General features: G+C 38.5%; 1 protein-coding gene across 6 annotated transcripts in view; it reads left to right on the plus strand.

The window, feature by feature from the left end:
- The window catches only part of cxxc5a (CXXC finger protein 5a), a 30,857-nt gene extending 18,057 nt beyond the window's left edge, over positions 1-12,800 (plus strand). For 5 of the 6 annotated variants that reach the window (XM_084731170.1, XM_084731166.1, XM_084731167.1 and 2 more), the window contains one exon: positions 11,661-12,800. In XM_084731170.1, the coding sequence (XP_084587296.1) occupies positions 11,661-11,705 (45 nt within the window). In that variant the 3' untranslated portion in view covers positions 11,706-12,800. The remainder of the gene's footprint in view (positions 1-11,660) is intronic. The other variant, XM_084731171.1, reaches the window with a different exon arrangement.
- The last annotated feature ends 366 nt before the right edge of the window (positions 12,801-13,166 follow it).

Raw genomic sequence — 13,166 nt, forward strand, 5'->3', positions numbered from 1 at the left:
ACAGCTAAGCATTAATGCATTACAACATAGCTGACAATAATAATAATAATAATAATAATAATTATAATAATAATAATAATTATAATAATAATAATGTTTATTTGTATAGCACTAAACAAAACCACTGTTACAAAGTGCTTGACATATGTAACACAAAAATAAAATACACAGTAATGTATGAATAAACAAACAGGCATAAAGAATTAAAGAGGGATGTAATTCAAAAATCATCAATGAAATCAATCAAAGCCATGAATAACATTTCAAGGATAAAATATAAAAACAATTTGTGCAATAAAACTTCAAATACATGAAACAGTGCAATACTTGAGCGTTAACAGCACAGTACAGTGTAAGTCAGCAGTAAAGAGGAAAAATTGTAAGAAAGTCTTTCAATGTAAATAAGTCCTCAAAAGTGAAAATACTGATGTAGCAGGCCAGAGTTCGTCAGGTCCGTCGCTCTGCAGCTGAGATGCTCAAACAGCAAACTCTCTGTCCCCTTTAGTCTTTAAGCGTGAGCTGGGAACAGACAAAATGTAAAATATACCTTGATAGAAAATGAGACCAGTATTCTCATTTAATCTGATCACAGAGACCTGCAACCTGTAACTTTCTTGCCTCAAACGTGATTTGCTGCGGTACCACAGTATCCCCTCCTGTACAGAGCTCTGACAGGCGTACAACATTGTCAATTCTGCCCGCTTTTTATTTGTCCTCACGCACTCATACGTTTCCCATTAGCAGTCTAGTAGTTGTCTCAAATGGCTTTGTTATTAAGTCAACAGCTCTTGTTCAGCAGGTGATTAGATCAGAGAATACAGCCTGGGCCGCGCTGTCAGTGAGCGTGATGTCATCAGCACAAGCTAAATGTCAGAGGGTGAGATTCATGGACGATGTGCTGTGTCAGGAGACAGAGTGGAGAGCAGGGAGTCAGCAGTAAATCCACAAATGTCAGTAATGAGTAGATGATGTAATATTGTCAATTACATTTTCATTGTCTTTAAACAAGGCTTCAGAAAGAGAAAGGTCTGCTCCCCCCAGATGCTCTTAAAGGGATAGTTTGGATTATTTGCAGTGAGCTGTATGAGGAAATTATCGATAGTTGGTGTATTACCTGCAGTAGATGGTGGTCGACACATCCTCAGTTTAGAGAAGTAGACATGAGCACCAGCACAGAAGCTAAGTAATGTACTGCTATGGACAGGATCAGAGACAAAAAGGTATTTTAGCCACTTAAAAAGCCCCACCTAAAAAAAATCAATATTAATTTAAGTGTACACTATAAAAGGTTGTCAAAAGTATTGATACTTCAATACTTTTTTGATACCACATGAATAAAATTATACAATATCCTTTAATAAAGTATTGAAGCTGTAAAAAAATGATCTAGGTGCTCATTCAAGACAGCAAAACCAGTGCTTCAATATCTTTATGTTATAATCTATTTTGTGTGCCTTGGACTTTTTTCTTTTTGCCGTGGTATCAAGACAGGTATAGAGTATTGTACTGAAGCTTAAAATCCTTGTATCGTTACAACTGTAAAGCTGTATTTACAGTGTTTTCACTTCTTAACTTTGCCATCAGACAGTCTTATTGACAGGAAATTGCTGCCAAATATCCCCGTCTCCAAACCAACCAAGCTCGGATGGAATCGGTAATTTTATCTTCACCGACATGTGAGTTGCTTGTCTGCCGCTGCCTTAATTTGTTTATTTATCTGTTCAGTATCCCTTTGAAACTCCAAATGAACATATCAAGGCCGCTGTAGACCAGCAACGTCTGTGTTCTGTGAGCTAAAATGACTGAATTTCACCGGTGGAGTTTGGTTGGTTTGGAGAGAGAGATATTTAGCTTATGTAATGGCGGTTTCCAGTTGGAAAAGGCAGTCTGATGGCAAGGTAAAGTGGTGAAAATATTCTAAATGTAATGCACACTCAAATTTTTGGGTGGCTAAAATATGCTTTGCATCTGAGTCTGTCTACAGCAGTACACTGCTTAGCTTCCATGCTGGTTCTCCTTTATGGGGACACACTGATCCACCATATACTGCTGGTAATACAATAAATGTTGACAAGGACCTCATACAACCCCACTTCGAATAATCCGAACCATCCCTTTAATGCATATTTAGAGCGACTTGGGCAGCACCTGTGCCAGAAGAGAAGCTCATCCACAGTGAGCCTCAGCTGTAGCTCAAACAGCCCCTGAGTGTCACATTCCCCTCCAATCAAAGACAGAGCGGCACATCCCCGTCTGCCGTGGCTGTTACACTCAGTGTACAGTCTCCAAAGGGGCATGACGTCTTATTTAAAGTGTCTTGCGGTCAGTTTGTCTGCGTTTCAGCACTTCGCACACATGTGGGTAGAAAGACTGGATGAAATATCTCAGCTTTGTTTTCCTGCGTTTTGTATTGAAAGGTTATATGCATGTGTGTGCGCTCACGAGCCTGAGAGCGCATACGCGTCGGTACACAAGTGCAGTCCAGCAGCAGTGTGCTTATTTTAAGGGTGTTGACGGTTTCCATTGAAAGCTCATGGCAGCTCAAAGAGGAGCGTAAAATTGGCAAGTGAGGGGGAGTTAGCATGCTGAGGCCTTTGCCACCTCATAGCTCACTGGCTGAAGATGTCTGGATTTATTCTGGGAATGCTACATTTGAGAGAAATAAGTGGGAAGGCAGTTCCTTTCTGCTCTATGTCTGAATACCCTCCAGTGGTGTCAGTCTCAGCGCTGCTGTTCAACACCGACAGAAAGGAGGAGAGTCAGGGTTAGGAAGTTGTAGTGTACCTTGTTTTTACTTGTATGTCACTGTACGTGCAGGATGTACTGTACCGCTGGGGTGGGATGAAAATAGCTAAGACAGGGGCTGAGTTTTTGTCTTTGTCTGCTTATAGAACAACGTATTTTGTTATGAAAGTCATCGGTTGTGTCAAAGACTGTGCTTCTTTGTCATCAGACACAGCTAACACCTGAATATTCTAGTGTTGTGTCCATCGGGGGCCACTTTGCCTGTATCAGACGTTGATATGGGAGTAGTGTATTCCCCCGTGGTCTTTCCTGCCTCCCAGACACCGTACACCAGACAGCCAGGACAGAAGACGCTCATGCAAACTGACAGGCATGCAGACTGACACCGAGACACATGGATGTGTGGGCAAGTTGCTGGGCAGACAGAGGGACAAGTTGGAGTGGACAGAGGAGGGTAAGGAAGACCGAAAGAGAGGGAAGGCAGCTGAAGTGTCGTCCTGTAGACTGACATCAGGATTAAGCAAATGGCCAAAGAGAGACAGAGATCAGATTTCATTCCACTCATTATGAGCTGGTTTACTAATGTGCAGGTAAAAAGATATCTAGATCAGAGGTTCTCCATGTCTTTTCACCCTAGGACTCTCTACAAGTCAAAATTTACCAGTGACCCCCTCATGTACACTGCAAAAACGAATGCTCAAATTAATTATTTGTAGTAAGCAATGAAAATGTAAAATTTGCTTCTACTAACTAAAAATGTTGAGTGTCATGAGAAATTTCTTTCTTTTGTGTTCATGTTTTTTGATTAATGAGGCAAATAAGGTCACTAAAAAGGTCCTTCAAACACAAATATTTTAAGTGAGTAAAAAAGCTGTTTTCTTTATTACTATATTGAACATGAAATAATGCGTTTTTATACTTAAAATGTATTAATTTCTGTTGACATATTGCAATTTATTGGACTGGATACAATTTTTTACTTGTAATTACTGAAAATATTACAGTTGGCTTAATTAATAATTTTAATTTAACTGTAACTCCAAATATTTAAGCTCTGATAACCTCCAACTTTTGAGTTTACGAGCACAAGAACATTATGGCAACTGATTGCCTCAATTTTTCTGTGTTTTGTTGACTTACTAGGGTTTACAGCGTATGTCCCTTGAAATAATTTGTAGCCTTTTTTTTTTTTTTTACACTTTTATAGTCTATTTTATAGTCCAGTCTTTTATAGTTAAGTGGGAAGAAACATGAGATATATATTAAAACACTTGCAGTATCTCAACAGAACACACCTAAATCAATGCAATTGACAGCAGTTCAGTTAGGTGCAAATAAAACTGAACAAAATATCAAAGCCTCGTCATGTCAAGGGAAAAAGGCTAATTTGAAGTGCATCTCAGAACATACACAGACAGATATCAAGAGAAAGTTGTTTTTCACTCTCTGTTTTCATCGGCTGAATAAAACACAATTGTAAGGCATAAATGTCTCATTGGCAAGACACTGCAGGCAGATAAAACTTTCCAGCTGCCTGCGCAATCGAATAAAACCATATTGGAGATGCCTATCATCATATTTTCTTACTTTTGTTTGTTGTTTTTCATTTACTTCGTATGTTGCCTAGCCTGTTTTAAAATCTTTGTAACTACCAATCTCTAACTTCCCACATTGTTTTTTTCCATAGTAATGTGTGACGTGCTTTAAGATTCTATAGATTTGTTTGATTAGATTAGATTAAATTATAGATATTAGAGATTATACCCCCCCGGCAGCAGATGTCTTGAAAATTTGTCTTTCAGACATCTATGTTACACGTAATTGATTTTCACTGCCTGCATTTCAACATGTAAATGTAGCCATTTAAATGCATCAACTGCAGCATATTTACAACTCGAGCTGCAATGATTAGTTGATCTCCAAAAATGAACTGGCTACTATTATTTTAATTTTTTGCTGCAGCTAGGGACGATAATACCGGTTGTGAAAGGCTTTAAAAAGAAACATGGGTATCTGCTCAAAAGGAACACTTGTACCGACATGACAGTCTGTTAAGAAGACACTTAAATTATAAAATGGCACTTTAATTAATTTAAAATTAGAAAATGTTGTCAATTAAAATGCCTAGCAAGTTGCAAAAACTGATGCTGGGGTTACAGGTCCAGGCTTTAAGTGGCAGAATATGGCAGAAATGGAATATAACAATCGTGTCATCAAGTTTTTTTCTTTTGCTGTGTAATCACATGAAAAGCCGTTTATATCTACAGAAGGTACGGGTCCTCTTCTGTGGAGTCCGTCATGTAACAACATGTGTTTGTACAACCCTGAAAAGACAAGTAAAACACTGGTCCTAGATACAGCCTTTTGAGTTCTGATGTTTTTTTTCCCCAAACCTTAACCAAAGCAGTTTTGTTGTAGGAGTCCTCCTCCAGCACATTATATAGATCTTTGTTTCAAAGAGACATCATCTGCGAACACAGTCCAGGCAGGGATTATGTTGTCACCACAACGTTATTATTAAAAAAAAAAAAAAAAAAAAAATAGTAAACAGAATTTCTAGGAGACAGGGTTGCAGGAGTAACTTTCTTATTTTGTTCAGTGAATATGTACATTTTGAAATTCATTTTGTTTTATGTCAGTGGATTGTCATGATAAAGGTCGACAGAATGAGCCAAAATGAGCTGGAAAATATTGGCATATATCGGCAGAAATCAAATATTGTGCCTTCTTACTTGGAGTCCTATTTACCCTGGATGCCTGGGCATGTATAATTAACTAAACAAATCACTTGCAGGTTGAACTAGTGTGCAAATGTTTCTGCCCTGCCTACCAGATGTATGCACTGGTCCAGTTAAAGAAATGGTTTAAATATATCTACGTATGAATCAAATTTGACTCCTGGAAGGTTGAGCAGTCAGAGGGAAATGCTTCACATTCAGCCAGACAAACAGAGAGTGTTTATGCCAGCTGGAGGTCATCACTGTTTTGATTCAGTTGTTTCAAAAGTTAACTTTTCTGCTCCTTGTGAGCAGCAGACAGTGTTACATCCCACATACACTACAGCATGAGGAGATGCTTTGCGTTCATTGTGTCAGTTTGTGTTTTTTTTTTCAGTCTTGTGGGTGTCCATAAGGGAATTCTCACAATATAATGTAACAACTGTTGATGATGAAGCCATGAAAACAACAACCAGAATGCTCAGCGGTGCCGTTTGCATCAGTAACACCTAACAACATGTAATGTGCTCTATGACATGGTTAGTCTGAAAATAAAGGATGCTTCCCTCTTCTTCTTTTGTGGTATGCTGCACACAAATAAGACAAATGTGCTCGCACACATCCATCGATTTTAGTGATTGGCCACTTCACACCCACAGATCCCATCTGTTTGAACCTGTGCAATCAGGAGGGGTTTTTCTATTCCTGCCATTTTTCCATTGATTGCTCATGTTTGATAATGAGGAAAAACAGCATTATACGGTTCAGTCGAGGGATGTGTTGTTTTTCCTTCCCGCATGCATTACGTCATGGTCAGCCCAGCCCTCACCAGGTTTTTGACATCTGTGGTAGCAGCGCCAGATGTTGCTGTCCTCTGACTGTCTTCTTAACAGCTGAGTGCTGCTGTAGAAAGGTCATCACAGAGATGGATGACGGGCTAACGATATTTAACACACAGAGCATGAAAATATGTTGGCAATATGTTGGCTGTTAACCTCCACATTTGTGCTTCTTATTAATATTCATTTGAGCCAAAAAGAATATGTATAATGTACTGTGCATACCACTGAAAGCTGCAGTTTGTGTATTTACTAGTAAATTGTGTGAGATTTAAAAAAAATCTGAAGATTTGATATAAAACATTGTATATCAGAGATATTGTGGGAGAAATTTAAGCCATCCATTTGTATATTTGACAGTGAGATATTGGTGTAGTTGCATTGCTCTTTTTTCTTCAATTGTATTAATGAAACTGCTCTGGAGGTCGTCTAATCATCAGTGAATACACTGAGCATGTTTTACTAACATATCTTTATTTATGTATCACATAGAGACAAGATGAGAAAACCAGTGGAAAGTGCTGATGTAGGGCTTTCACATACAGTAGAACCTCATATATGTGTATAAATGTTTTAAAGTAAATGTTTGAAATGATTCATATTTTCACAGATTTATATGCATACATAAATTTTAAATGAAAAAAAGCATGAAAACTATCACCAATCACTTTACATATAAAAAAAGACTATTATATTTTTGTTTCTTGGATTTTATTCTGCTGTATTTGTGTGTATAAATAGTAAAAGAGATGGGATGCGTGCGAGGTGAGGACAAGTTTGAAAGTTGGTAAATAAAGACAAAATGTGCGAATGTGAACGTATAAAAAGTCAGAAAAAATGAACTGAAATCAACCAATGTTTTAAGACTTTTACACTGGAATTCCACATACTCTCCTACACTACACACTTGAAAAATGAAATGTGTTGTTATTTGAATATGGAAAAGACAATAGCCATTTAAAAGAACCAATTAAGTCAATTTGAAATCACATGGGGACAAGTATTGGAAGTGTTGATCGAATGTGGGACAGGTGGATCATGTGTATGTTTATTAATATTAACATAGTTCGTTATATATATGATGTATACTTCCTCTGGAAGTCGCAGTGGAGCACCAGCATCTCAGACCACAACAGATGCATGCTAAAATGTTTTCAGAAACATATTTTAGCTTACTGTTTAGCTGTAATACAAGAAATATTGCAATGCAGTGGCTGCCATTTTGGCTCTGATTTCCAATGCAGGCTCCCAAAACTCAGATGAAACTGTGAAACTAGCCAGTGCTGATGTAAGATTATGGTGCTACATTGCTTATTTCTTGCTTCTTAAAGTGTTTTCAGGAAATAATTTTACTGTTTTTGTTGTAATTCTAGATATATTGTGACCAGGCAGTCGCAATTTTGAATCTGATTTATAAAATAGACTCACAGAATTCAGATCAAATCGTCAAACCAGGCGGTGTTAATCCATTTATCACCTACAATGTTTTCATAGACATATTTTGGTCATAGTTTAGTTTAGTTTCACCAGGCTACCATATTGAAAACAGATGCAGGGAGGACTTAGACACACATACACAAATGTTTACAGAGTGTAACGTTCTTTTCTGCCCAGGATGCCATAACTCCATTATATCTTTACATAGCAAATTATTGTTTGCTGATGTCTAGTGAGGCTCGATATTGTATATTGCACCTTTAAGTTGATCAGATATGAAGATACAGATGTTGAGCTTGTGTGTGTGAGTGGGTTAAATGTGTGTCTGTCTTGTTTTGTTTTGTCTTCTGTCTTGTTGTTTTGTTGTTAAGTTCTTTATTTTGTTGATGTGGAAAGGATATAGCTTATAGTCTGAGAAATCTGAATAAAATCCCACATAAAAAAAAGGTCAGGTAAAAATAAAGTAGCAGCACCAGAAACAGTATTCAGTCAAAACCTGCATCCATCAAACAACATTTGCTCCGTCTTTGAGAAATGGATATGAAGTCAAGAGTTTGATGTGAACTGGCACATGCATATGTGGGCTATGAACAGCACCGTGGCATTCAGTGTCTCTGCTGTCAGATTATTCCTGATTGAGTGAATTTAACAAATAAAGCCCAGTGTGGGCTATATTTGGCTGAGATCACCAGAGTAATTACCTTGTTTGAAGTCTTTTTACCCGAGCAAAAATGTTTCATTTTTGTCAGCAGGAGTTAACTTTCAAAATGAAAGTAAATGAAACCTGCAGAGCACGAACCCTGCTGTCACTCAGTTTCATGTCCAGATATGAACAATAGCATTCAAAAGAACGCTGCACTGCTGATTCAAGGGTAGAGGAATGGTTTAAGTGGGTCTGAAAAGTAATTAGGGCTGGTATTGTTTTTGGTTTCAAACAAACTTCTCTGAACTAATGGGCCATTTTCCTCCGTGTCGCCTTTGTTGAAAAACTCAGAATTTCACTGCTGTGCAAGAGAGCTGAGCGACAAGACGCACAAAATTAAGTATGATTATGTTCAGGTGACACATTATTTTTTCATTAGAATTTAGACAAAACTAGGGGGATATTGTGGATTATTTGATGTGAGGGGATAGAAGTGGAGCTGAATGCGGCACTCATCGATAGTCAGTAATATTGCCTGCAGTAGATGCCGGTTGGCACTCTTCCAGTTTGGAGAAGCAGAGGAGGACCAGCACAGAAGCGAAGTAATGTGCTGACGTGGACAAGGTCAGCAGCAAAATGTATTGTAGCCACTTAAAAAAGATTTTGACTGTGGAGTTTGGTTGGTTTGGAGAGAACAGTATTTGGCTTATATAACAATGGGTTCTCACCAGAGAAGACTGTTTGACAGCAAGGTAAAGCATTGAAAACATTCTAAATATAGCGTACACTTTAAGTAATATTAATTTTTTTTAGGTGGATTTGGTTCTGGACTGGTGCCCCTTTCTGCTTCTCCAAACTGGAGACGTGCTGACTGGCATATACTGTAGACTGACTGTCAATAATTACCTCATACAACCCAATTTAAAATAATCTGGACTACCCCTTTAAACTTTTTAACGTCTTCATAAGCCAATACAAATATGCATATGTGAATGCTGTATGGCATGCTATACATCCTCTGTTTCCTTTCCATTAAATAGGTGTGATTGTATGCATGGATGTGTGTATTTGTGTTTGCACTCCCAGCATGTATGATTCCGTATTAAACCTTCTGCTGTCGATTACTGCTGCTGGAAAAATTTGAATCCATCGTGTATGAGAATTTTATTTTAACAGTCTCACTGTTTGGTGTGATTTCGGGGGTGTATTGTGAGTGTCGGTTAACGTGCCACTGTGTGTGGAGGTGTGTGACTGTACTTGAATACATATTGGTTTGGTGTGAGAGTGTGTGTGGGTGCATAAATGTTTGCCGAGCTCCTCCTGCCTCGCTCCAGGCAGAGCTGGCTAAAGGAAGAATCCGTGCTGCTGCAGAATCGAGTTGCACTTTGCAGGACGCCAGCCGTGCTGCAGCTCCAGGGACCCTGAGCGGCTCTCTATCTCCTGACTGGCAGGCCGCTGCTGAGCCCTGCAGCTGCATGCATGTGTGCCACTCCTGCTCAGTGCAATCAGACACACAGATAACCACAGCGAGGGAGGGAGGGAGGGGTGAGGTGAGGGAGGGAGAGCGGCATAATCATTGGTGATGGTGTGGGAGAGCAATGCGTGTGGTGGCTAAATAATAAATGTGGCATATCGGGTTTTGTGTGAAGCCAGGACTGAAGCCTGCTCCTGTGGTGGTGCTGAGGGGAGAGGGAAGGATGTCGAGTTTTCACACATGCTCCTCATCCAGGGATGAAGAGTGGAATAGAAGTTTAGCTGTTTAATCGATTAGTTCTTCAGCATTAATCATTTTATTCATTTGTCAAAAAAACAAAAAACAAACGTTAACTGCTGGCTCCAAATTCTTACATTTAAATTTTTTTTGGTTTTGTCTGTTGTATAATGTTGCAAATTGAATATTTTTGTATTTTGGACTGTTGGTTGGATTGTTGGCTGGACAAAAAAGCCATTTCAAAACTCCACCTTGTGATCTGATAACTTACAATTTTTTTTTGTAAAACACTCAAAATTAATTACAATCAACTAAAATTATAAACAGAATGTGAAGAAATAACAGTTTTGAATTTATGTCGAAGACATCCATGTATTGTGTTGCAGATATATGAACTGAAGTTAATAACATTATTTCAATAAAGGAAATATTCTTAAAGCTTGATTTCCCTGGGCATGGCTACGCTATATTCTGGTTGTGCTGTGAGCAGCAGAGCTGATCCATAGCATAAAATCAGACAAAAAAAGAAAAAAACTACTTAACTACGTAACCTACTTACCCATGAACAAAGTACAAAAATCAAGGTAAAATGATCAAATTATCAAAATGCTCCTGCGGGGCGTGAAGCTGAGTGGAGGACGGATCAATACAGCCTAGCAGATGTGACATGCTCAGAGAAATCAAGGCATTAAACCTATTTTCCTTCATGAACACAAAAATACAACTGTACACCTGCTGAATTCAAGTTTCTCTGTTTTACTGAGCTAACTTGCTTAATTGCCTTGTTAACTCATCGTAAAACACGTCATTCAAACTTGTAAGAAACGAAATGAAACTCACCAAAACGTTCTAGGTTACTCTCTCCACTGTTACAACCACCACAGTTCTATAATTTTTCGGTGGAAAAATACTCAGAACGCTTCAAAATTAGGTATGTGAATGGTGCTGGTTCCGTGTTGGTGGCAAAGCCCTATGAGAGGCTCTAGTACCCATTCTTGTGCTGCTCTGGTGCTGGGTCCCTCTCTCACCATGGGCCTGAAAACCTCCTCCTTTAAAGCTTCTGAGCTAGGGATGCAAACACCAACACTCCCCAGTGCTCTGAGCTCCCAGTCCCCGGAGACTGAGCTAATAGGACTGCTACTAGCAGCACAGCTAACTCATTTAATTTCCTAATGGTGGCTACATTTTGGAGCAGTTAGCAGTCACTCTGGTGATATGCTGTCCCCTATGTTTTTTGGAGTATGACTTCAACCAGTTGCCACAATCTTGCAATTCTTACATAATGCTCCTTTAAGCATTTAACTGAAAAATGCAACCCCTACATTAGTTGATAATGAAAATGGTCATTAGTTGCATTCCTAAATTGAAGAAACAAGAGAGAATGTCAAAACGGGAAGACCAACCAGTATGCCTCTCTGCTGAGGTGTATAGAAATGGTAGCGTCTCAGTGAAGTAGTAAATTTGGGATTAACACTTGTGTGCTGCTTTTCATTAACAACTCCAACCTCCTCTCTTCTCTCTCCCCTCTCCTCCCCTCTCCTCCCCTCCTTGTCTTGTGTTTCTCCAAGAAGGTGATGCTTCCTACAGGAGCGGCGTTCCGGTGGTTCCAGTAGGACTCCTCCTCCACTCCCTACCCAAAGCTCTGCCATCAAGTGCAATGCCAACTCCTGGATTGTCTCCGGAACAGACACTGGCTAACAAACAAACAAGCAACAAATAAAAATTATAGAAAAAAAAAAACAACAAAAAACAAAACAAAACAGAAGAACAACAGAAAAAAAAAATCAATCGGGTAATGGATGCACCTACTTATTCCTTGAACCAAAAATGAAGCGTAAAGAAAAGCATCTATGGCAATTTTCATTCCCTTTTCTATGTTTCCATTTTGGTACCTTTTGTCCTTTTTCCAGCAGGTTTTTTTCTGTCGCTTAAACATGGAACTGTTCATTGCCAGAAACAGAAATGACGGACTGAGTGTGGACAATCAACTAATTTCTGTGTTTGGTGTTAATGTTGTTCATGTGTGGAAAGATACAGTACTTGTGTAGAGAATGTAAATTTACAGCTATATTTCAAAAACTAGTGGCTAATGGCAAACATTATTGTAATTCTTCACCATTACGTTACTTAAACCCTTGTCTATTTTACGATTCATTTTGTCGGAGAGTCTAGTTTTCAGACAGATCGATGGTTGTCTTCGAAAGACAGAGAAAATGTTTCAAACTGTGACGCTGTGGATTCAAACTGAAAAAGTCATGCTATTGGGCAGGTCTCCAGAGACTCCTCACTGGGTTGAAGATGCTGTTCGCCAGAGCCGTCACTACTGTAATCTCCTCAATCAGCCCTCCTCTGCATTTCCAAAACTTTTCCTTTAGTGAAACTGGCAGCCTTATATGTTACTGTGGCCCTACTGAGCATGTGCCAATACTGCTCAGGGCAATAGCATTAAGAGACAGCACTTGCTCTGAGTCTACCCTACTGAACGCACTGAGACAAGATTACATTTTTTTTTATTTGTTTGTTTATTTGTTATATTTTCATGATTTTTTTTGTTATGTTGCTGGGTAGCTACAGCTTTTAAAAATAACCAATCTTTGTATTCGTTTAGAAAATTGGACTGGTTTTGTGAATAAAAAGGAATGCATGTATTCGTGTCAAAATTTACAATTCTGATGTTTGTCTACTTGTCTTTTTGCATGTTTTTTTTTTTTAGAAAAACAGCTGGTTTGACAAAAACAGAAACTTTAAGCATAAATTTTCCATGAATTTAAAAAAATGTCCCCTTTTCTTTTATAATTGGATATATGTAGGAAAATTCTGACGCAAGCTGAACTCATTAAAAGTAAATCAGGCGGTGGTACAGTATTGATCACCACAATGTCCTTGGTTTGACTGGGATATTTCTCTCACTGCCTATGTAATATCTTCCTATAGTGGAATGACTGATGGAGCCTTGCTATGCTAAAATGTAACCAAAATGATTTAAAAGATGTTTGAATAAGAACAATTTTGGTTGCAGTGTTTCTTCAAAATGCATGAAACCTCTTTAAAAAAGCCTCCCAAATGTCATTTTT

This window comes from Lutjanus erythropterus, chromosome 11 (genome assembly GCF_056507025.1).
Source record: "Lutjanus erythropterus isolate fLutEry1 chromosome 11, fLutEry1.hap2, whole genome shotgun sequence".
NCBI classification, from domain to species: domain Eukaryota; kingdom Metazoa; phylum Chordata; class Actinopteri; order Lutjaniformes; family Lutjanidae; genus Lutjanus; species Lutjanus erythropterus.